This window comes from Ambystoma mexicanum, unplaced genomic scaffold, assembly GCF_040938575.1.
Source record: "Ambystoma mexicanum isolate Mex_15411 unplaced genomic scaffold, UKY_AmexF1_1 Mex_scaf49, whole genome shotgun sequence".
Classification (NCBI taxonomy): Eukaryota; Metazoa; Chordata; class Amphibia; order Caudata; family Ambystomatidae; genus Ambystoma; species Ambystoma mexicanum.
In genome coordinates, this window is record NW_027182465.1 from 294,884 (window position 1) to 319,647 (window position 24,764).

General features: G+C 48.7%; 1 protein-coding gene across 1 annotated transcript in view; it reads left to right on the top strand.

Annotated features, from left to right (window-relative positions):
- Positions 1–24,764, top strand: part of LOC138560841 (zinc finger protein 585A-like) — a 183,610-nt gene that overhangs the window by 148,543 nt on the left and 10,303 nt on the right. The window contains exon 7 of the mRNA XM_069642748.1: positions 22,107–22,121. Within this exon, the coding sequence (XP_069498849.1) occupies positions 22,107–22,121 (15 nt within the window). The remainder of the gene's footprint in view (positions 1–22,106; positions 22,122–24,764) is intronic.

Genomic DNA, 24,764 nt, shown 5'->3' on the forward strand with positions numbered 1-24,764 from the left:
GGGCCATCCCAGACTCGACCCTCCATGCACCCACTCAGCCTGCTCCTCCTCAAGAACACGCTTTTTACCGGTGCAGGGGCCTTGTAAAGACTTTGCACTTCAGCAGAAACTGCACACATTACAAATCGCCCAAACAGCCGAGTCATCAGGGGAGCGTTCATCTGAACTTCCTCAGAAATTCCCCCAATCAGAGGAAGCTGTGACATCCTGGGAGGACTCAACCTTAAATCATAACACTTCGTAGAAGAACCCAGAAACGGACGCCATGCGAGTGTGTGAGCCGGCGCCGGAGCATCCCATTCCCGGCAAGCACCCAGTCCAGCCCACCGAAGGGTGGACTGCGAGGGACATGCCTGCGGGTTCTTGGGACGCGGACACTAGAGCCTCGCAAAATGAAAGCCAACGTTATTCATCTAACATTTTGCCACCTACATCGATCATTGCGGCGCAGGCGACAAAGAGCACAATCCGGTCCCCAGGTCTGTCTGACCAGGCTGGATCCCCCTGCGGCCGTGGGGGAGCAGGCATGCTCGCGCCGTCCGCCCCACGGCTCCAGGAGATTGGGTGGGAACCCCCTCCGGGCCCGCCACATCATCAGAGCAGAGGGAAGTGCGGACTCTGACCCACGCGGCCGAGAGCGAGGCTTGGCTTTCGCATGGGGGCGGTGGCGAGGAGCTCTCTGGAGGCGGGTCCTTGCTACCGGTTGGAGGAAGAGCGGGGCTTGGATCCCGTCCAGAAAACACTAACTAGGAAGTATCAGTCCTGGAAGAAATGCGTGCTTATCCCCCGGCATCCACCTTGATTTCTTCAACACCACCCCAGAAGAAAAATAAAACCAGAAACGGGGGAAGAAGCACCCAAAAAATACAACTAAAAAATAAAAGACCAGCACGTCCACCAGTCCAAAAACAAAAGGGACCTTCCGTGAAGGTCCTGTCAAAATCATCAATATGTAACTCTTTGAAAGAATACTTTGCCAGTCAAGGCAAAAGAAAATACAACGTGTTAGCAGAACTAACGGATGCAGAAATGTTGGACGCCACCACAGACCCCCCAGTTGGCCCTAAAGCTTGAAAAAACCCTTTTATGCTAAATAAGGGGCCCTCAATAGAAACAGGATCTTTCATGGAAACGCCCCTGCTGCCAGGAAACCATCCCCCAAGACCCCACATTGCCACCCCTCCTCCGACCCAGAAAGCCACTTCTGTCGATTCTTTAGAAGTCCCACTGAGACCCAGTAAATCTCCAGCTAAAGCCTCTCCTATTGCCCTGCCGTCTTTTTCTGCAGCAAACCCAATTGACCCTGAGCACATGGGGCACCCATTCCCCGTCAAAAAACCAGTTCCGAGAGACCACCAAAAAAACTCCACAATGTTGGAATCAACAGATTTACCAGCCCAGGAGGAGAATGCCCCACTGCATTTGACACCATCAAAAATCCACCCGTCCCAGGGCCTTCTCCTTCTTCAACAGCCAAGGACCAGCGGCCTCTGAAGAACCCAGCACAAGTGCCCCACCTACAGGTCTCTCTGCAAGCTACACCTCGAAGAAAAAGCAGAGCCGGAGAACAAGTCGACGACGCTCAGAAAGACACTCTGACAAAAAAACTCGATTTAACAACATTGATGTCTGCTATAATAATTGCGCTTGCCTCTTCGGAAAACTGTACGAGGCCATAAACGATATGTTGAAGGACCAAACCACGCTAATTGCAATGACCCACACCAAATTGACCTACTTGGAGGGGTACATTACAGCCAAAGAAAAAGTAGACAGCGAACTGTAAAATGAAATCCTGGCTGCTCCCTCATGGATCGGCCCTCCTACAGGGGATCCCTTGCCTCGAGCAATTGTCATCAAAGACTCAACAGACCTTGCCACACAAACAGACTTTAGCTTTTCCAAAGAAAACCGACTGATGCCCCAAAAACAAGTGGCTGAAAAATCGAACCCTAGTGGAAATATTTTTGACCTGCATAAAAAACAACAAAAAAAACGGCAAAATAAGGAAAAGACCGACCCAATTCACCTATTTACATTCGTAGGGTGCCAAAAGGGGGCCAACAAATCCTGCTCACAACAAAAGGGGACAAAAGCTGGTCCCCCGCAAATCCTGATAAACCCAAACCAGGGCTCTACTCAGGCGGATTTATCACCTAACGCCAAGATAGCCGAGAACCCAAAAAACGTTTTACGAATAGTGAAAGCAGCAGAACAAATTGACCTAACAGCAGGAAATGGGGCCGTTCCATCTTTTGGAAAGATGGACCTCTCAAAAAAAGCCACTGAGAACTGTGGCTCACCCAGGTCTCCGACGCAGTGTTCCCGCTTCGCCAGGAACCCCTCACAGTCCTCTGCACGACAATCACCGCAGAGGATTTTATGAGAGACGAAAACTTCATGAACATTACTCTTCACATATCACCACCGAGTGCCTCCCAGCACCAGAACTGGGAAAACGGGAGAAAAACTCCGACCACCAAATCCAATCGCGCAGATTCTACAGTCTCTAAAAAACGCAGGAGGCACAGGGATAACAGACAAGTCGAGAATCGTGAAAATAATTCTAGCTATCCGAGAGGCCCAGAATCTCTTAGAACCCGCCCTTCAACGCCAAAAAGGCATTACAAAGGCACGGATCTATCCAACAGAGACAAAGAAGAGCGCAGAGAAAGACGCACTCCGGACAGGCGGACGAGAGAAACTCAGCCACAGAAGCAGAGTAGCCCCCACAGGGCAAAGGCTACCACACAAAAAATCATGTCAGCGTCGCCTAACACTGACAAACATTTTCAAGTTAGAACAGATCCCACAAAATTCTGAGGCAATAACCCTGAATAGGGGAACAGTCCTAAAAGTCCTGAAACACGCCAGAGATTTTAAAGACCTGATGACGGACGACCTAATCTTAGTCGAGCCATACCACAAAGACCAAAAGGCGAAGGCCTACTTACATGTCAGAGCGAACGTTCTAGACAGGAGGACCAAAGAAGGCGAGGCAGACCTCCTCAGAAGGGGCTACTATGTCACAGAGATGACAAGAACAACAGGTGAGCAAACAACCCGAATTCGGGACAGACATCCTTCGGCCCAGAAGCCCCATTACAGGTCAAAAACAGAGGCCAACAAGTGGAATTTATCTCACGCCCACAAACCAGGCATTCACCAAACACAGGCTACCACTGATAATCAATTCCAGACCGAGTTCGTAAACAGGAAAGCCACCAATAATCCTTTGAGTTTGCCAAGAGTAAGCAAAGACGTTCAAAAGAACAACGCCCGTCCCGGTTTGTACCGGGCCGCCGCAACGAGAGGCCAGAGTCTTACTGATAAGGACCATCAAGCTCCCGTGCATTTGGAACCCGTATCTTCTCGCAATAACTCGTCAACATTTGCACCAATCAAACAACTTTTGGCGTGGCTTCCGAAAGCCCCGGCGAATCTAAAGAGCAAATAGCAACTAACATCACCTAGTAAAACTACGAGGAAAATCGCAGACCCTACAAAACTAAATGGATTTTACATGGAGAAGATTCAAACTGTGGATCTCAAAATAATGTCCTTGAATACCAGAGGACACACTCACCTAACAAGAGCAGGAGATGTCAACCTGGGAGACTTCGACATTATACCACCACAAGAAACATGGCTCCTCGACACCCTGTCAGGGAGAATTCTCTGTAAAGGCTAATTTCCCAAACCTAGTGATTCCCCCAGCAGCTTTGCTGGATTTTTGGGGTTTATTTTTTTCTCCTGCTAAGAGTGAGACTCTTTTACTCCCACTCATAGACATGATTTGAGGTGTTCCTTTGACTTGGTATGTGTTTAATGGGCTATGGGGTCTTTTACTCCATAGGGCTTCATGTGTTTTTGATATATGTGTTACACAGCACCTTCCGTGCAGTAACACAGGGGTGTTCTAGAGACTCCCCAACATAGACTCCATACCCTGGGACTGACTACTGTCTCCCAGGGCATGTAAAGTCACCATTGGCTTTACTAGTCCCAAATTGGGAACAGATACAGTACAAACCATCATATTGTGGACGTACTGGTAGGGGCAATTCGATTGCCCCTGGGTCTGTTGTTCGAGGGGGCACTGTCCAGTCCCCCCCTGATCGAGTTTTGGCTGGTGGCAGAGGAAACTACTTCTTATATTCAACCGCAAATATATTCCTATGGTTTTTTCCCATTGTTCGAGGCTAATACTTTTTAACATAGCCTCAAACATACCGCCGGGTTATTTATTTAATATTAATTCACTGGTTGGTATTTTTTGCCAGAACTCGGTTCTAAAATGGCATTTGTGTTCGCTCCTGTGACTCCAACCCAAAGTTGAGCCCTTTGTTCCACTTTTGGCGGGCTTCTACACAGAAGCCCTCCAAAGTGGTGCCACTCTGTCTGGGTAACACAGGGGGTGTGGGAGGGGGATTAGGCACCCTGGACTGAGTTGCCTCGGCAACTCAAGTCACACTCTTGTGTGATTGGCCCAGTGGTGAGCCGCCCGGCTCACCACTTAGCATGTTTGAGTGACAGCTGGGACTGATGAATGGGGGTTTTCTGCATAAAAGCAGGGCTTTGGGGACTGGAACTTCAGAAGTCGCCACAGGACCTAAAGAATCCGAAGAGAGAGAAACTGAGCCGACCTGCCACGACGCCATCACCGGTGAAGCCCTGCTGAATCGCCTCACCACTTCCCGACGACAGAGAAGATCTTTATTCCGGAGAGTCTTCTTCCTTTGACTCGTGGGGATAACCAGTTTACCCACTTTTCGCCTTCCTGCATCATCCCGTGGTCGAATCGCTTGTCCAACCACCCCGGTGGCCGGATAGCCACGTTTGACCACTACCGCGAATCAAAGGGTAGTACCTTTAACCGGAGAACTCCGCGGCTGGTTTCTTCCCTGGCAGTGCAACGACCTTCAACTTTCCTCCACGTCGAGACCTCCTCTTCCTCTGGACGAAACACTGACTTGCACCCGCTGTCAGGAACAACTTCCCCCGCTGGAGCGTTCTCACCATTTCAGGTACTGTGTCCGGCCTGGTCTCCCTTGCAACAGACTGTTCGGGGTGACCAGTAAATCCTTGACTCTCTAACCTGGGTTGGCCTGGTGCCTGTTAACTAACTTTCTAAGAACTGATCCAACTCTTTTTGAACCATTTGCAAAGACTCTTAAGCATAACTCCACTGTGTGATCTTGGGCACATTTCGCCTGGCTCTCTCCCAGAGTTGGCCTGGCCTATGAACTTCCTTGCTCCTCAGCAGACTCTGCCTTCCTGCCTTACTGTGGATCTTTTAAAAAGTGTTGATCTTGTGTGCTCTCTTAATCCTGCTTTTCCCTCCATTTTTTTAATAACTTATTGGAGAGCCATCTTTGGCTAAGCGCTCACCTCTGTCTGCAAATAAGTGGTGTTTTAACTAAGACGTGTCCTATTAGTAATCAGGGTGTTTATATATGAATAGCGACTGTGTTTTGAACTTGCTTGCCATATTAGTGCTAGAGTATTTTACAAGTGTGTCTTTAAATAAATAATTATATACTTTTATACCAAAGCTCTGGTCAGTGTTTGCTTGTGTTACTGTATCTCTGTACCTATTATGTATGCTCTGTATACTGCCTAACTCTTCTTGAGAGAAGTCTGACTGCTCAGCCGCAGCTACCAGGTAAATCTGGGTGGTACAGACTGCTACCAATTGGGTTTACTGCCAACCACCTGTAGTCCTAAGCCTTTTGCAGTGGTCCCTAGGGGAACCGCACAGGTTTCTGCCTAACACACCCCAGTAATAGACGGCTTTTCTGTAGTGGTCTCTCCAGCAATTAAAGGACAACTGGGCCGCCCTTCGGCTGGACTCTTAGTGGCAGTCCAATCAGAGCCATTTAGCAGTACTAGTGAAGAGGGAGAGACCTGTCGCTCGCACCCAAACCACGAAGATCTCCTGGCTCGCTATAATAACAACCTATTGGAATCCTCAGGCCATTTCGGACAAGAAATTCTTAAACATCATTGAAACAGAGATTGACAGAATTATTGCAGACCAGGACGAACCTCTAATAATAATAAGTGGAGACTTGAACGCTAAATGTCAGAGGGGAGTTTCAAGCACCGATCCACCACGCCATAAACTCCAGGTAGAATCTCGCGTACAATTATGGCAATCGCTCATGGACAATCGCTCGTGCCATATTCAGACATGGGAAAGATGCTCCCAAAAAGGGACAATTGACTATATTTTCACATCAGAATCAATGCTCAGCCTGATCACATCCTTCAAGGTCATACGGACCGAGGCCAGCGACCACAACATCCTTAAAATTGGGTGGCACACTGAGAGCAGTCTGAGACTCCATATGCCCGAAGAAATTGAAACAACCGCGCAAGGAAATCGCCTTAGATTAACAGTGGAAAGAATCGGAGAACTTTCAAAAAACTACGCCACTCAACTCTCCAGGAAGGAGAGAGGATTTACATCCCCAACTGACTACCAACCTCTATTAATACCGTACTATTCAAATTCACAGAAAAAACAAGGGGAAATCAACAACCCCTTCACGAGTACGATAAGGAGCTGGTGATGAAATGGCGAAACCTGAGGAAATTGAAGAGACAGGCTGCAAACACCAATTCTGATATTCTAAAGAAAGCTTATTAAGATTAACAAAAAAGTACAAATCCTGGTTAAGATTCCATCGATGTTCTCTATATCAGCAAGACTCCAAGGAAATGTTGAGAAAGCTAGCAGACAAAAACTCCGGAGCATTTTGGCAATTGATCAAAAAGATTGGCAGTGCACCGACTCTCACAGTGTTAAACAATGTCTCGGAGGAAAGCTGGAAATCCCATTTCATCAGCATATTTCAGCCCCTCCTGCCAAAGTTGATCACCACTCAAGAGGATCCTGAAGTAATCAATTGGGAAGATTTCTCAAATACAGACGACATTGAGATGGCCATAAGGAGATTAAAATCCTCCAGAGCTCCAGGCCCTGACGTAATCACCAATATAGATCTGAAAAATCATCCGGCAGAATGGGCCACGTTCATCAGCCAAGTCTTTAAAAACTGCTGCCTTTCAAGATCGATTCCAAGGTCCTGGACCTCCTCCGTGGTCGCTCCAATTTTCAAAAAAGGAGATAGGGTGGTGCCTGGCAACCACCGCCCCATTGCGCTGCTGGACACAATCGGAAAGATCTATGGCTCATTTCTCTTAAGGAGTTTCCAAAAATGGGCAAAAACCACTCCATGCAATGACCCTTTCCAAGCGGGATTTATGAAAAACTCCGGAACGACAGTCAACATAATGATTCTCAGTATCATAAAAAACAAACTCATGACAGGGATAGGAAAGGTGTTCTTGGTGTTCATAGATCTCACTCAGGCATTTGACCAAATAGACTGAGAGATGCTATGGTCTAAACTGGACCACTGGAGCTGTCCGAGAGAAAAACTCGAGCCAATGAAGGCCTTGCAAACCGCAACCACCATGAGAGTCAAGCTAAATCAAGAAGGTCTGTTATCTGAGGAAATTCCAATGCACAGAGGGGTAAAGCAGGGCTGCCCGCTAGCCCCGGCCCTGTTTATTTCATTTTTGGGCGACTACAAAGAGGGCGACAGCGTCATAAGATCCTTCCCGCCCAAAATTGGTCCGACAGCAGTGGCCCGCCTACTATACGCAGACAACATTATTCTTCTTGATCAGACTGCAATTGGCCTCCAAAGACAACTGGACAACTTGGCCAAATATATATCAAAAAACAACTTGGAGATAAACAAAGAGAAAACGAAAATCTTGATTCTAGACAAACCATCAAAAAAGAAGGCAAAGAACCTAGGCTGGCACATTGAAAACTTGAACATCGAAGTAGTTAAAGACTTTAAATACTTGGGCGTGATGGTGGACAGCTCAAAAGGTGAGATAACGATGCAAAAACACCTGTGGGAAAAGACACAAAAACTTACCACGCAGGCCTGTATAATAGACAGGAAATATGGCCGTTTTTCGCTGTTACCAGTACTAAACTTCTACAAGGGGAAAGTTGTGCCGTGTCTGGTGTATGGCAGTGAAGCAATGCCAACGATCCCCTCGACAATATGGCGAAAACTGGAGGGTTATTTTTGGCGCAAGGTCCTTCAATTTCCCAATTCAACGTCCATCTCGGCAATTCAAAGAGAATTTGGTTTACTCTCTCTGAAAGCAGCAAACGAAGCTGGAGAAATGGCTTTGTTCAGAAAAGTGATAATGTCTGAATCTCCCCCACTGTACAACATGATAAAAATGGAAATGAAGGTCGGAAGCTGCAAGGCGTTAACAACATGGTCCACCAAACAGAGATCTCTTTTGACCGACATTGCATGCTCTGAAGAGGTTCTGATTCAGAATCCAACAAAAGTTAAATGTAAAATGGACCAGGTAGATTGGATCGAAACACAAGCCTTAGCTGAGAAAAACAAGCTATTGACCCATTTACCTTTTCAGACTCAAAAATTGCACTTCACTGCCCAAATCCTTAAAAGGTTCCCGATAAAGCTCTGAGACTCACCTTTCTAAGGTCACGTCTAAACGTACTCCCGACAAACGAAATTCGGGCTGTAATGGGCCTATCGACAACAAATCATTGCTGCCTATGCAAAAACGAATCTGAAACCGAATCGGTGAAACACCTCCTGATGAGCTGTCCATCGACCATCAAATGGAGAAGAGCTTATCTTGGACCCCTAATTGAATCAAGCATCCTTTATGAAGAAGAAGTATGGTGGAGTTGACTTTTGAGTGGTACAAAGACATCCTGGCCCCTAGCAACTGCAAACATTTTAAGGGCTGCTCTTGACGAATGTACTAAACAAACTATTGATTAACTCGGCCTGGGCCCGGTCATCTAGAAACTGTGAAAAAAGTAAATCTCAACGATACAAGGCAACAAGACATAAGAAACAAGAAACGAAATACGACATCAAAGAACTTTGCAAAATCATTGATTTGATAAAGGCAAATAATAAAAAAATAAAAAAATAAAATTAGTATAAAGTACCTCATTAGAATCAAGCAGATCAAGAAAGTGTGGCAGAGTGAAGATATTAAAAAATGTAGGTGACAAGCAGGAGTCACCAAGAAATCGTGGGCCCAAGGTCCCCCAAGAAAGCCCTAGCCGAGAGGTCACATAGAAATGACTCGAACCATCCGGCTGCCGCAGGAGAAAAACCAGCAGAAAATAGCAGGCTAGATTGAGAAACTAATTATCAACTATGTGGAAACGCTGTCGACAAAGCTAGGAGCATAAGAAGTGCAGTACCACCTCTCTCAAAAACCTGAAGCATATTTGCCTTCAAATACAACAGGGCGGATTCAGTACTATACGCACTGTGAAAACCGGACTGTCATCGTCGCAAGAGCTTATTGCTGGACAGAACATCCTGCATTTCAATATAGGTCACCCTATCCAGAATGCTGAACAAAAAAACGTAGTGTTAGTAATAGGCCAATAATTCAAAGGGATGTTTGTATCAAGTGTTGCTTTTTTAAGTAAGGGTGATATCCATGCCTGCTTAATACATGGTGGAACAAAACCTTTTCTAAGGAGGAATTAATACATTTCACAATCAAAGGAATAGATTGTGAAGCACAGTCCTTAACAATCATAGCAGGACGGCATCTCCCTTACAATAAGTGGGCTAAATCTGTTGCAAAATGACTAGGTCCTCAGATTCCGTACCCATCCTAAACTCGAAAACAGGAGCGATAATCTCAGAGCTTAAAGAAGCAATATTTGGTTGCAACCCCTCACACACTGTAGTTTTGCTCACAAAATCATCCGCTATTTGCACCGGCTTATGATCCGGCGGAACGGAATTAGTGGTGCTATTACCGTTACTACCACTTTTAAGGTTTACCGCCAGACTTGTGATGAGCCCTGTAGTGTTTTCTCTAAGAGCGGTGGTGTTCAGAGCAAATTTGCATGGTATTAACATTTTTCAAAACACGACCCGTTCTTCTCATTTCATATCTTAGAACACTTTTTAGGAAATACAGCAGTAGATGTGGTTTAAGCTACTATTGCTGGAACACAGAGTTTTGCCAGTCATGCCCCAGTGTCAAGATTGCAGTTATCTGAAGCATATGTCCAAGTTCTTAATAAATGACTCTCTTTTGTCCTCACACTGTTTCCCCTCAAGTTTATAATTGAAAAAGAGATTTTACAATTTATGAGAAAGATTAGATTACACGCGTTCTTTGACATCGACACAGAAACAACAGGTCACCTTTCAGTCACAGGACTGCAGAGTAATTCATCCTTTTTACCAGCCACTAAAGTAATGCCCAAAGAAGTACTCACCTTTGAATCCATTAGCCTCAAAGGGTTGGATGACATCTTGGCAGACAAAAAACATGCCAAATTCAATCTCACAAATGACCAGTACTTGGCACTCTGATCTTTAGAACAATAGAAGTCCGTCATTATAAAGCCAGCCGACAAGGGAGGAGGGATTGTGATATAGGATGTAGAACAGTACATAAGGAAGCTTACCAAAAAGCTTCAGAAAACCACTCTTAAATTAACCGAGCCAGCATATGTTGAAGGTCATCTTAGTTCTGAAGTATTTACATACCTAAATGAAAAGAATCCAAAAGTACCAGCTTTTTATCTGGTGCTCAAAATCCATAACTCCTTGGAGTCACCACCAGGAAGACCTATTGTCTCTGCTTGCAGGACAGTACTGAAACCAGTGTCAAAATATATAGATTTCTTTTCCAAACCTTTGTCAGCAGAGGGTGCTTTATATCTCAAAGATACAAAAGAAGATATTCAACTCATAGAGGGATTTACTTTTGGTTTGGACACAGACTGGTAAATTACATTAGACATAGAGTCAGTATATACTAACTTTCCCCAAGACCAAGGACTCTACTCTATGTACTAGAAGTATCTAGACACTACAGCCAGACCACAGCAGGTGCCAACTGATGTCCTCTTCAATCTAGCAGAAGTTGGCCTCAAACGTAATTACTTCATCTTCAGAAACAAGTTTTTGCAGCAAACCAAAGAAACATCTATGGTGGCGATATTTGCCCCAAGCGTGGCCAATTTGTTTGTCAGTGTCTTTGAGGCTAGGCACATTTGGTCTCCTAATAACCCAATATCTGGTACATATCAAACTGTATTAAATATACATCGCTGATGTCCTTATCTGGACAGGTAACCAGATCCAACTCGCAGAATTTGGCCGGTGTATGAACACCCTGGACTAACTTAAGGTTTACACAAACTAAGAGTCAATTCTCCATTTCTTACCTAGACCTGCTCATTAAAGCAGACCGGGGACAACTAGCGGTAAATTTATACTGCAAGCCCACTGATAGGAACACCATCCTACATCACCACAGCCAGCATCCTCAAAGTTTGAAAACTAAAATCCCATTTAGTCAGTTTCTCAGAGTGAGACATAATTGCAGCAGTCTCTCCAATTTTCACAAAGAAGCAGAGATTATCACACAGCGCATGCAAGCAAGGGGCTATGTGATGAATCGATAATGATTCCTTCCAGAAACCTGGCCTGGGGCCAGGAAAGGGCAGGGAAGGGCAGACGCGTTCTGATCCCGACCCTGGGGGTGGTATTCTACAGGAGGATCACATGGGGAGGGAAACAGGTCAGGCCAAATGGGAAACCCCCTTGTTCAATTTTCCCTGTAATCCCACATTATTGATGGGGTACTGCCATGTAGACAGAGTAGGAAAGCCTAACTTTATTGTTTGGAACTACAAATCCCATAATACCAAAAGTACTGGGACGAAGAAGAGTGCTGCAGAGCAGTGTTGGAACCAAGGTTAGTCATTCGGGCTGAATGCCCCACACCTCAGGAAGGCTGAGAGACTTAAAAGCTCCCAGCAGGTGCAGCTTGGACGAAGGAACTGTAACTGTGGTGGTGGTCGGAATAGTAGACAGAACTGGAACTGTGGCTGGAGTTCGTGAAGAAAGCAGAAGGCAGGGTGCTGGCAATTTAAGCAGAAGTGGGAAATCCGGGAAAACCAAAGAGATGCCGGGACTCGAAACAAGCAGATTTCAACTGCCTGTCCTGAGAGGGTCTTGTTCTCCCAAAATCTGAAGTGCAGAGACTGCGCAGCAGGAGATGTGCTGGGAGGTTGTCGTTCCCCATGTGAGCTTGATTCCCATGATTGACGGACATAATTGCACCCGTCTCGCCGATTTTCACATAGAAGCAGAGATTATCATGCAACATATGTGAGCAAGGGGCTATGTGATGAATCGATAATGATTCCTTCCAGAAACCTGCCCTGGGACCCTTCTCATGTGGCCAGGGAAGGGCAGACACTTTCTGATCCCGATGAAGTGCAGATGCTGCACAGCCGAAGACGTGCTGGGAGGTTGTTATTCCCCATGTGAGCCTGATTCCCATGATTGCTGGGCATATCCCATAACAGAGATCGAAGCGAGGAGCTGTGTTTGAGTCGCATGTCTGAGGAGTGAGAGGGGCTCCTAAACTAAGTGGCTGGACCGAGGCAGCCTTCAGTGTGGAAGGGTGCGGGTCCTGGAAGAGATAGAAGTAGTAGAAGTTGTGCCCGAAGTTGTAGAATTGGGGCAATTAGCAGAAGTTCATATCAGAAGCCGGTTAGTCAAACCGGGCGTTCTGATCTCCTGCGCCAGCACTGCCTGCAACAGTATCCTGTTCAAACCTTCACTCGTGCATAAGGTAAAGCGAGCTTAGGCGTGAGTTCAAATCTTTTTCTTTAATGTTTTTTTTTGCATTTTCAATAAATATGGAACATCCCCCTTTCATTCCCCTGCCACAACGACCCCCCTCTTGAACAAATGGACAGCTGACCCCTCACCAAAAGTTCCCCCCATGCGTCTTCAAGCCAGTTCCAGCATCCACAGTCTTTGTGGGCAAAGTGCCTTTCGAGAGTCTTTGCGAAGAAAGGATAAGACTACATCCGAGTCCTGGCCAAACATTTGCGAATTCCCCTGCACAGAGTATGTCCCTCGTTCCACGGCAACAATTTTCCAAATTTTATCTTTTCCCTCTTGTTCCGTGGGTATAGCCTTGTTTTTTCATTTCTGTACCACTGGCAGCAATGCCGCTATACTGAGGATAATGTAAGCCTTCCTCTGAGCCTTAGTCCGCATTCTCTCCATGGCTCCCCCCTATCCCCAGCATGGTCTCCCCAGATTCCTGTGAGCCTGCATCCCATAAATCCCTGAGATTGCACTCTTTAAAGGATCCCAGATGGGCTGTAATTTCCCACATGACCACAATATATGATCCCAGGATCCAAGCTCATCACACCCTCTCCAGCACCCATAACGGATCACCGGATAGCATTTGTGCAGTCTTTCGGGGGTGAAGTGCCACTACACCATGAACTTTATCCACATTTCCCTGATCAGCACCGCCCTAGTCAACTTCAGTATATTCCCCCACAATCGATCCCATTGGTCCCCTTCTAATGCGTGTCCCAGGGTGGCTTCCCACTGTTGCATAAATGGCCACTTCGCCACCACTAGTGGATTGGAGAATATCTTACAGAGTGCTGCTACCACTGTTAGTCGTTACATATTTCTCAAAGGGGATGAGATCTCTGGTCGCAGCCTTCATGACCACCGGATTAATAAGCCAATCCCGTAATTGAGTGTACCTAAATCTCTCCCCCTCCCCCAATTCAATGTTTTGTTTGCACTGTAGGTAATTCTTGATATCTTAACCCTCCACCAGGGCCATCAGCTAAACCAGGGAATCCCACACCTCCCCCACCAGCGCTGTGATCCTACTCCTATACATATTCTTAGGCCTGTCTGCCCTAAGGCACCAACGCACTTGTCTAGGGACTTCCCCACTACTGCTCTATCCATCTGCCTCCATATCTTGCCCTGATCATATTTAAACCACTCAAAAACCACCCAGATCTGGGCCGCCAAATAATAGAGATGAAAGTTCAGTACCCCCAGACTTCCCCCTACACTACAGAACGAATGAACACCCTCAGGAACTTGGAAAGGCGTAATGCCAGTGTACACTACAGAATTAATGAACACCCTCAGGAACGTGGGAAGGTGTAATGCCAGAGTACACTACAGAATAAATTAACACCCTCGGGAACTCGGGAAGGTGCAATGCCAGGGTGCACTACAGAACGAATGAACACCCTCAGGAACTCGGGAAGGCATGATTCCAGCGTACATTACAGAATGAATGAACACCCTCAGGAACTATAAATGGCGCAATGCCAGCGTACACTACAGAACGAATGAACACCCTCAGGAACTCAGGAAGGCGTGATTCCAGTGTACGCTACAGAACGAGTGAACACCCTCAGGAACTCAGGAAGGCGCGATTCCAACGTACACTACAGAATGAATGAATGAACACCCTCAGGAACTATGAATGGCACAATGCCAGCATACACTACAGAACGAATGAACACCCTCAAGAACTCAGGAAGGCACCATGCCAGCGTACACTACAGAATGAATGAACACCCTCAGGAACTCAGAAAGGCACAATGCCAGCATACACTACAGAATGAATGAACACCCTCAGGAACTATGAATGGCGCAATGCCAGCGTACAGTACAGAACGAATGAACACCCTCAAGAACTCAGGAAGGCACAATGCCAGCATACACTACAGAATGAATGAACACCCTCAGGAACTAAGAAAGGTGCAAAGCCAGCGTACACTATAGAATGAATGAACACCCTCAAGAACGCAGGAAGGCACAATGCCAGCGTACACTACAGAATGAATGAACACCCTCAGGAACTATGAATGGTGTAATGCCAGCGTACACTACAGAATGAATGAACACCCTTACGAACTGGGAAAGGAGCAATGCCAGCGTGCACTAAAAAATGAATGAACAACCTCAGGAACTCAGAAAGGCGCAATGCCAGCGTACACTACAGAATGAATGAACACCCTCAGGAACTATGAATGGCTCAATGCCAGCTTACACTACAGAATGAACACCCTCAAGAACTGGGAAAGGCACAATGACAGCGTACACTACAGAATGAATGAACACCCTCAGGAACTCAGAAAGGCGCAATGCCCGCGCATACTACAGAATGAATGAACACCCTCAGGAACTCGGAAAGGCACGATGCCAGCATACACTACAGAATGAATGAACACCCTTAGGTACTCGGAAAGGCGTGATGCCAGCATATACTACAGAATGAAGTAACACCCTTAGGTACTCGGGAAGGCACAATGCCAGCGTACACTACAGAATGAATGAACACCCTCAGGAACTCGGAAAGGCCAAAGGCCAGCATACACTACAGAGTGAATGAACACCTTCTGGAACTCGGGAAGGAGCATTGCCAGCATACACTACAGAACAAATGAGCACCCTCAGGAACTCAGGAAGGCATAATGCCAGCGTACACTACAGAATGAATGAACACCCTCAGGAACTAAGGAAGGCGTAATGCCAGCGTACACTACAGAATGAATGAACATCCTCAGGAACTCGGAAAGGTGCAGTGCCAGCGCCCAGGACACTACCGAACGAATGAACACCCTCAGAAACTCGAGAAGGCGTAATGCCAGCACACACTACAGAATGAATGAACACCCTCAGGAACTCGGGAAGGCGTAATGCCACCGTACACTACAGAATGAATGAACACCCTCAGGAACTCGGGAAGGCGTAATGCCAGCATACACTACAGAATGAATGAACACCCTCAGGAACTCGGGAAGGCGCAATGCCAGCGTACACTACAGAACGAATGAACATCCTCAGGAACTCTTGAAGGCGCAATGCCAGCGTACACTACAGAATGATTGAACGCCCTCATGGAACTTGGGGAAGGCGCAATGCCAGCGAACACTACACAATTAATGAACACCCTCAGGAATGAATGAACACCCTCAGGAACTTGGGAAAGGCGCAATGCCAGCTTACGTTGGTACATCATTTTACAGAAAAATGCCATTCAGCAGACAGTCTGCCAGGGTGTGTTCTAATTCCAACACAGCCATTGCCGCAGCGCTGGCCAAAAGCGGGCCCTTCTGCATACACTCTTTGAGGTCCTATCCGGAGTGCCTCGAGGAGCATGAGGAAGAAGCCTTGAGGAGAATGAGTAAGGGGCATCCGTAATGTAAGAGGCTCGATAAGCTTCCACTGCCGCAGGACCCTCCCTTTCACTCGGGGAACATTGCTAATGCGCCTTGAGGTGCACGATGGCAGGCTCCAGGCACTGTTCACTATTGTAAATGGAGCATTCAGTACTTGGTAAACACGCATGTGCCACCATGACCAGAAGGGCTGTTATTTTCACGCAATATTGCATTAGCCCCGGGGCAGAAAGCAGTGGAGAGCATGTTATAGGTGGCCAGAGAGAGCCGACTAGACCACCCACGACTCTGCAGTATAATAGACTCGTGGGGCAGCGCCAGCACGGCAGAGTGAATCGTGAAGGGCACTACTCAGGCGAGCAGGGGGTCCCTAAGCACAGGGGACATTCAAGAGCACACGCTTTTAAGATTTAAAGTGTGATCCTTCTCGCCAGATGCAGCTTCCAGCTCTCAGTGACAGCGCACAGGACCCCCCATCACTCTGACAGCACCCAGGTAAGATCTGCAGGGGGGGCATGAACAGGTAAAGACTATCACAGGCCCAGCATAAGCAGCAAAGACAATGCATAATCGGTACATTCATTGTACTATACAATGCATTTACTCCATCGGCCCATTTATGAGGTTTCTGAGCCTGCTGGGGCTCGGCCCCGGCTAGCCCTGGCCCACTTAACGCACTGCCATCAGGGTTCACTTACATTACCAATAAGATTGTTCTCTTTACAGGGTTGACCGTCGGTCCAATCATCAGCTTGTAGACAGCAGGAAAGACAGTGGGCCTCATTACACGGTAGGCGGTAGGGACATACCGTTACCAGTAAGGGATTACCGGTATCGGTAAATCCCCTCCCCAATCACGAACCGGACATACCGCTATTAGCGGCACCGCAAAGTACGGTGGCACTATTAGCGGCAAGTCCGTGAGCGCGCGGCCCCTCAGACCCGAAATAGCGGCATAGCGCTAATATCACGGCATCACGAGCCATGCGTACATGGCAATACCGGCATGTAGTAGACCCAAAGAACCCTTACCGGCAAGGCGCTAATACCGGCATCGCGAACCACACGTCAAAAGAGCACAGCAGAGTTCCCACCTGCCACAGGTGGACAAAATCAGCACAGGTGGAGGCAATGGAGACTGGCAGCACAAAAGAGCACACCACACCCCTCCCCACACCCATTCCCACACCAAGATGGATGCAATACTAGCAGCATTACATGGGCTAGAGGACATGATTGCAGTGCAGCAGCTACAACAACAGGCAGCACAGAGGAGACGCAGGAGGAGGAGGAGGAGGGCAAGACAGGCGCAGCAAGCACCACCAGTGCACCTAGTGATACCACAGAGGCAGCCACCAATTCCCAGGATCAGAGCCAGTCCAGTCAACCTAATCCCTGAGCAGATACACACCCTGTACCGTCTGGACTGGGATACCATCACCACCATAGTAGACATGATATACAACGACATTGTGAGTCTCATTGACATCCGTACTGCCATCCCCCCTCTACTGAAGGTAGTAACAGTGCTCCACTTCTTGGCCACAGGCACCTACCAGCATACGGTAGGTCAGATGCATGGCATATCACAACCAGTATTCTCACGCACACTGAACCAGGTGCTCGATGCCCTCCTGCAGCACACAAGTCAACACATATACATGCCACGGACTGCCCAGGAGATCTCCAACACCAAAGTTGGCTTCCATTCACTGGCAGGCATCCCAAGTTGCATCGGGGCCATCGACTGTACCCATGTAGAACTGGTGGTCCCACATGCCAATGAGGTAGTGTACCGTAACAGAAAGCAATACCACTCCATCAACGTCCAAATGGTATGTGACTCCAATAAGATCATCACACATTGCTGTGCCCAATATCCCGGTTCAACCCATGATGCAATGGTCCTGCAGAACTCGACAATACCACGATACATGGAGCGACATGCTGGACAACGTTCGTGGCTACTTGGTGAGTAGCAGGCCGACCACATGTCAGTGTGATGTGGATTGTGAGTGGGGGGGGAGATGCATACTCCAACTGGGCGTGAATGGGGGGGGGGATGCATACTCCAACTGGGCGTGAATGGGGGGGTGGGGGGGAGATGCATACTCCAACTGGGCGTGAATGGGGGGGGGAGATGCATACTCCAACTGGCCGTGAATGGGGGGGGGGAGATGCATACTCCAACTGGGCGCGAACTGGTGTCATGAGAAGAATGGACATACATATTTGCATCACTGTACAGTGAGGCAGCCCACAATGGACCCAGAGACAAAACCACATGCTGGAAGTGAGTGCCACGGCAAACATACCAATCCATTACGCCAAACAGGCCATTCCAAACAACATGCACACCGCACAACACACCATTCCCCCCATTACACAAATCAGCAACATGCATATCAAAATCACAACTGAAATGTACGCTGAACAACATCAGAAATGGTCCGCGCACATGAGTGCATACAAATGGATCCCCTGTAGCCATTGTGGTGAGGCACACCCGTACTCCACCACAGAATTGCCATCAAACAGCATGGGGACATCAACTAAGGAATGGCAGTGTACTAGTAGTGTGGCACTAACGTTGCCAGGGCCAGGAAACACAAATCACTTAAACTCTGGCGGGACATGGCAATCCCTGCTGTATGCATGCATGGTGCATGTCCACTTGCAAGGACCACCTCACCTTCCCACATTGCAGTTACTCTGATTGCCATGCGTGCTTGGATCAGTGGATGTCGTTGAATATGCAATGTTTGTTTGTGTGATATGTGCACGCTCCACATTATGTAGACACTTACACATACCCATTGTTGCACCCATACAGGTGATGCAGGTTATCCCCTGAAGAGGTGGCTCCTTACCCCTGTGCGGAACCCACAGAACAGGCACGAAGAGGACTACAATCATGCACACACCCGTATCCGCGTGGTGATCGAGCAGACATTCGGCCTATTGAAGGAACGCTTCCGGTGCCTCAGCAGGTCGGGCGGGGCACTCCTGTACGGGCATGAGAAGGTGGCCAAGATCACCATGGCATGTGTCATGCTTCACAATATGTGTATCAGACGGAATGTGCCAATGCCCCCTGACATAGAACTGCGACCACCGTCTGAGGATGATGACGGGGATGAGGATGGAGGAGAGGGGGCTGCAGGTCATGCAGGTGGCGATGCCCATGAGGGACGTGCTGTGCGGCAGCACCTGATAGACCATTGTTTCTGATGCACATGGATTAGGAGGGTGCAATTGGTGTTCAGCTCAGGGCACGGGGTGTATGGAGGACATACACACAGTGCACCCTTCAACAATAAAGCACACATACACAATGATCAATGTCCAGTCATGTGATTATCCATGCCATTACGTGTGTATTGAGCATTATGACATTCAAACGTGCATGTACCCTCCACCCCAACAACCCTCACCCCCCCACAACTCCCCCAAACACCCTCACCCCCCTCCCCCCACAACTCCCCCAAACACCCTCACCCCCCTCCCCCCACAACTCCACCGAACACCCTCACCCCCCTCCCCCCACAACTCCACCGAACACCCTCACCCCCCTCCCCCCACAACTCCACCGAACACCCTCACCCCCCTCCCCCCACAACTCCACCGAACATGGTGTGCACATCAGTGCTGCATTAGTTCCCAAGTGTCAACAGGGACAGGCTGGCCCTACTTCCCTCCTCCACTACCACCATTGGGGGGTTGTGAGTCTGACCGCCGCAAGGACCGGCTGGACCTGCGCAGGATGGTTGTCTGGTCGGAGCTAGTAGACGAGGGGGTGGCTGGTTGATCTGCTCCCTGTGAGTGATGCATGCTCTCCATCGCCTCAGCAATGCGCGTTAGGACCTGCCTCACAGCGGCCATCTCGTCACATAGGCGCGTCGTGTTGCTGTCCATGGCAGCTTTCATGTCCCTTGACAACACCCGGATCTCCTCCCTGGTCGAGGCAGCCTCGCTCACTTGCCGGGCAACCAGGGCATTGAGCTCCTCCTGGCGCTGGCGTATCAGGCTCATGGTGTCGTCTGCGGCCCTGCCCCTGTTACTCCTCGGCGCAGCTTGCTGCATGTGGCCGACATCAGGTGAGCTCGCCACGGGACTGAATGACCCATCCATTGCATCTCCGGCATGCACCTCATGGATGCTGCCATTGGATGTGTTGCATGGGCTGTGGAGTGGGGACAGCTGGGTGCTGGGTGTACGCTGCCCTTCCGGTGTCGGACATGGGTCGTCCACATCACTCATAGGTGCCGTGGCTGCTGCTTCCCCGACGGAGCTATTGGCTGCGGACGGCGTGCCTTCTGGCACTGGCTCCTGAGTGGTGGGGGTGGGTGGTGGGGGTGCTGCCACAGTGTCGGATGGCATTTCGACCCTTGGTGTGGTCGTTGCGTGGGTGGCTTTTGAACGCTGGGCCACTCCAGATATCCCAGTGCCCCTCGATGTACTGGGCCTGGTGCCTGCATCCTTTCCCTTGGCCTGCTTTTTGGGTGGTGGGGCCTGCGTTGCAGAGTCCAGCTCCTCACTGTCAGATTGTGACCCTGTGGGGGAGCAAGACAGGGATAACATCAGTGATGGGTCAACGTGCATCATGCATATGTTGTTGTTGCTGCAGTTCTTTGGATTTGGACATCTAGTTTGGGCCTGCAGGTTGTTGGCCAGATGGGTGGGTCATCCGGACATGTGTCAGGGTGACACGTGTGTGAGGTGCTGCATGCATGTGGTTGTGTGGGGATGTGCAGGGCATATATGCAGGGTTGTGTACATGTGTGTGTGATGACCCCATCCATTAGCTGATTCCCAATTCACATTTGGGGGAGGGACTCATGCTTGGCATTGCTGTGTTTTGCGTGGTCACTCACCTCCGTCTGACGTTGTTGCCACACCACACTCCATTCGGCCCACTCCCTCGATGGATTCTATGCCAATGGTGCTGGCACATGTCTCCTCCCACTCCTGCATCTTCATCTTGGATCCACCTCCGCCTCCTGTGCCCATGGCCAGATTCCTGTTGGCCGATAAAATGCTGCGTACACGGAGGCGCAGATCATCCCACCGCTTGCGCACGTCCTTTACGGTGCGAGGGGTGGAGCCCACCGCACTGACTTTCTGCGCCACCTCAGCCCAGATTTCCTTTTTTCTCAGGAGTGCCGGGCGCCGCATGTCGCTAGCGAACACTACGTCTGCATTTGCAGCCAGGGTGTCTGCCAGCATTTTCAATTCCTCGTTTGAGAAGCGTTCTTTGCGCTGGCGTGCATCGGCTTTCTTTAGGGCCTTGGGCATTGTTTGTTCTTGTGGGATGTGGTTGTGCCAGTCGTGGTGTTGCTGCAGGTCCTGAGTGCAGGGGATGGCAATGGATTGTGTTTTTAAAGATGGCCGCCGGGCTCTTTCCCGTTCCGGTGCGATGACGCTATTTCCGGTTCCGGTGTTTTACGGTGACCGCTAATAGCAGTGACCGCTAACAGCGGTGACCGCTAATAGCGTGCAGCATGAGGGCGGAGGTGCTATCAGCACTTTGGTCGGAGCCGGTAAGGTGCTTTTGCGCCATGGCGGTAGGGTCATTTACCGGCATGGCCCTATGCGCGTGTCCGCTAACTCGTAATGGAACGCTATTAGCGGTCTCCTACGATGGCGGACACGCTAATAGCGCCATGACGGTAAATCACATTTTTTAGCGCCTACCGTGTAATGAGGCCCAGTGACTTTCTTTTTTAAAAAAATTTATTTTGATTTAATTGCATTACAATGTTTACAAAATAAATAAATCCGACCAAAATGATAGTTCATTTGTTCTTTCTAGGTTAAGACTGGAAGATTTGTTTTCAACTGGAGGGCTACTTTTACAGGTTCAGCCTCTTCAAGAAAACAGAAACTCTGATGGCCAATAGAACCCATAGACTTTCTAGGTCTAGGGTGCAATAGTTCTTCAATGGGTCAGCCAAGAAACGGTGTCTATTTGCCGTTAGGCCGGAGCATTCAAGGATCACATATTTGGTAGTTTCTACCGTGTCCAGTACTCCACAAAAGCGACAATTATTTCAGGTGGATTGATTTCTAATTAACAGAATTTCATTTGTTTTTAATTGATTCAGTCTGAACCTTAAAAAGGTACTTCTTAGCCGTTTGTCTGGAAACTTGCGGAGGTATCCAGGCACCTCGTCTAGTTTTATCGGCGTGTTGGGTAAGTTGGCTGTGAACGAGTAGTTATTTGCAACTTCCAGAGTGTTTATCCAGTCTGCTTCAAGACATATTTTTTGGATACCCGGTTTGGATTTTGTATCAATGTGTAGTGACTTTCTACAGGATCTCTACAGTTCGTGATTCAATGTCCCCACCCAGACCCACAAGGGTAACCCCAAAACACCAGGTACTTTCTTGAAGCATTAGTAGAGCAGCATAGCAGCATGTGTCGACATGGAGTATACAGCTATGACCTTATATATATATATATATATATATAACGGTAATGTATGTTTTTTTAATTGTAGCACAGAGGAAGACCAGCCCTGAAGAAGACAACCTTTTGTCGATACTAGCCAGCGGCCACTATTGAAATTGTCATTTGATCTGAGTGTAGATAGCCAAGTGTCCACAGGTTTAGCTCGTAGGCACTTTGCACTTTCCCACAGGCCCTCAGCACTTTACTCAAGGGCCCCAGGAATGGTCCGCACCAGGCCTAGTACCTGCAGCTGTACATTGTACAGCACCAACGTCCTAGTACTCTTAGGACCGCGTGATAAGCTATAAAATCACGAGCAATGCAGGTTCACACAATGGGTAACATAGGCCCCACAGGGGCCATTACAGTGTCCGAGCACCCATGTGCTTTTATGATTTTGGAAATGTAAGCTCTGAATTGTTCATGTATTGTTAGTGTGATGTGTGTCTCCTTATTGTCATGAATGTTGGTCATAACAGCACAGTTCCAGGGGTGATGATGTGCCTGATTACTCTTGACTATGTCTGGAATTCAGCAGCTGATTAAACATTGCACTTTGATCAGAATAAAGTTACAGAAATCCTTCTTAGTCTTCTTCTCCTTGGGGAAACTCATGCATTGTCCAGGCAGGGCCCATATAGGCCAACAAGGGTAGGTAGTAGCAGTTCTTTGCAACCTCATGATATTCATTGCTCACTAGAATCCTCACTTCTAGCCATACAGCTTTTCTGTGTGGTTTTTACAAGTCTCCCTGTCCCGTGTGGGAATACAGGGACTCGCAGAGTTGGTTACACACAGTCACGCCCCTCTGGGCAGGTGCCATGTAGTGGTTGGTGATGTTTGCCAGAGGTACTACTACAGTGGCTTCAGTCATGTCCCCCATTGTCATCATCTGTTCCTTCCATAGGATGCCTCCTGCTAGTGTGTCTATGCTGGGGGCCTCCATCAGGACCACCAGAGTGGCAGCTCCTTTCAGCATGAAGCCGCTTCCCACAGGGATGGTTACAGACTGTCCTTTGGGTATGGTGGTTTCAGTCATGTCCCCCATTGTCATCATCTGTACCTTCCGTAGGATGCCTCGTGCTAGTGTGTCCATGCTGGGTACCTCCACCAGGACCAGAAGAGTGGCAGCTCCTTCCACCATGAAGCTGCTTCCCGCAGGGATGGTGACAGACTGGCCTTTGGGAATGGTGGCTTCAGTCATGTCCCCCATTGTCATCTGCAGTACCTTCCCTAGGATGCTTCGTGCTAGTGTGTCCATGCTGGGGGCCTCGACCAGGACCACCAGAATGGCAGCTCCTTCCACCATGAAGACACTTCTCGCAGGGATGGTGACAGACTGTCCTTTGGGAATGGTGGTTTCAGTCATGACCCCCACTGTCATCAGCAGTACATTCCTTAAGATGCCTCCTGCTAGTGTGTCCATGATGGCAGCCTCCACCAGGACCACCAGAATGGCAGCGAGTGGCAGCTCCTTCCACCATGAAGCTGCTACCCACAGGGATGGTGACAGACTGTCCTTTGGGAATAGTGGCTTTAGTCATGTCCCTTACTCATCAGCAGTATCTTCTCTAGGATGCATTCTGCTAGTGTGTCCATGCTGGGGGCCTCCACCAGGACCATCAGACTGGCAGCTCATTCCATCATGAAGCCGCTTCCGGCAGGGGTGGTGACAGACTGTCCTTTGGGAATGATGGATTTAGTCATGTCCCCCACTCTCATCAGCAGTACCTTCCGTAGGATGCCTCCTGCTAGTGTGTCCATGCTGGGGGCCTCCACCAGGACCAACAGAGTGGCAGCTCCTTCCACCATGAAGCTGCTTCATGCAGGGGTGGTGACAGACGGTCCTTTGGGAATGGTGGCTTCCGTCATGTCCCCCATTGTCATCATCTGTGCCTTCCGTAGGATGCCTCCTGCTAGTGTGTCCATGCTGGGGGCCTCCACCAGGACCACCAGAATGGCAGCGAGTGGCAGCTCCTTTCAACATGAAGCCGCTACCCGCAGGGGTGGTGACAGACTGTCCTTTGGGAATAGTGCCTTTAGTCATGTCCCTCCCTCATCAGCAGTATCTTCTCTAGGATGCCTCCTGCTAGTGTGTCCATGCTGGGGGCCTCCACCAGGACCACCAGTATGGCAGCGAGTGGCAGCTCCTTTTACCTGAAGCCACTTCCCGCAGGGATGGTGACAGACTGTCCTTTGGGATTGGTGGCTTGAGTC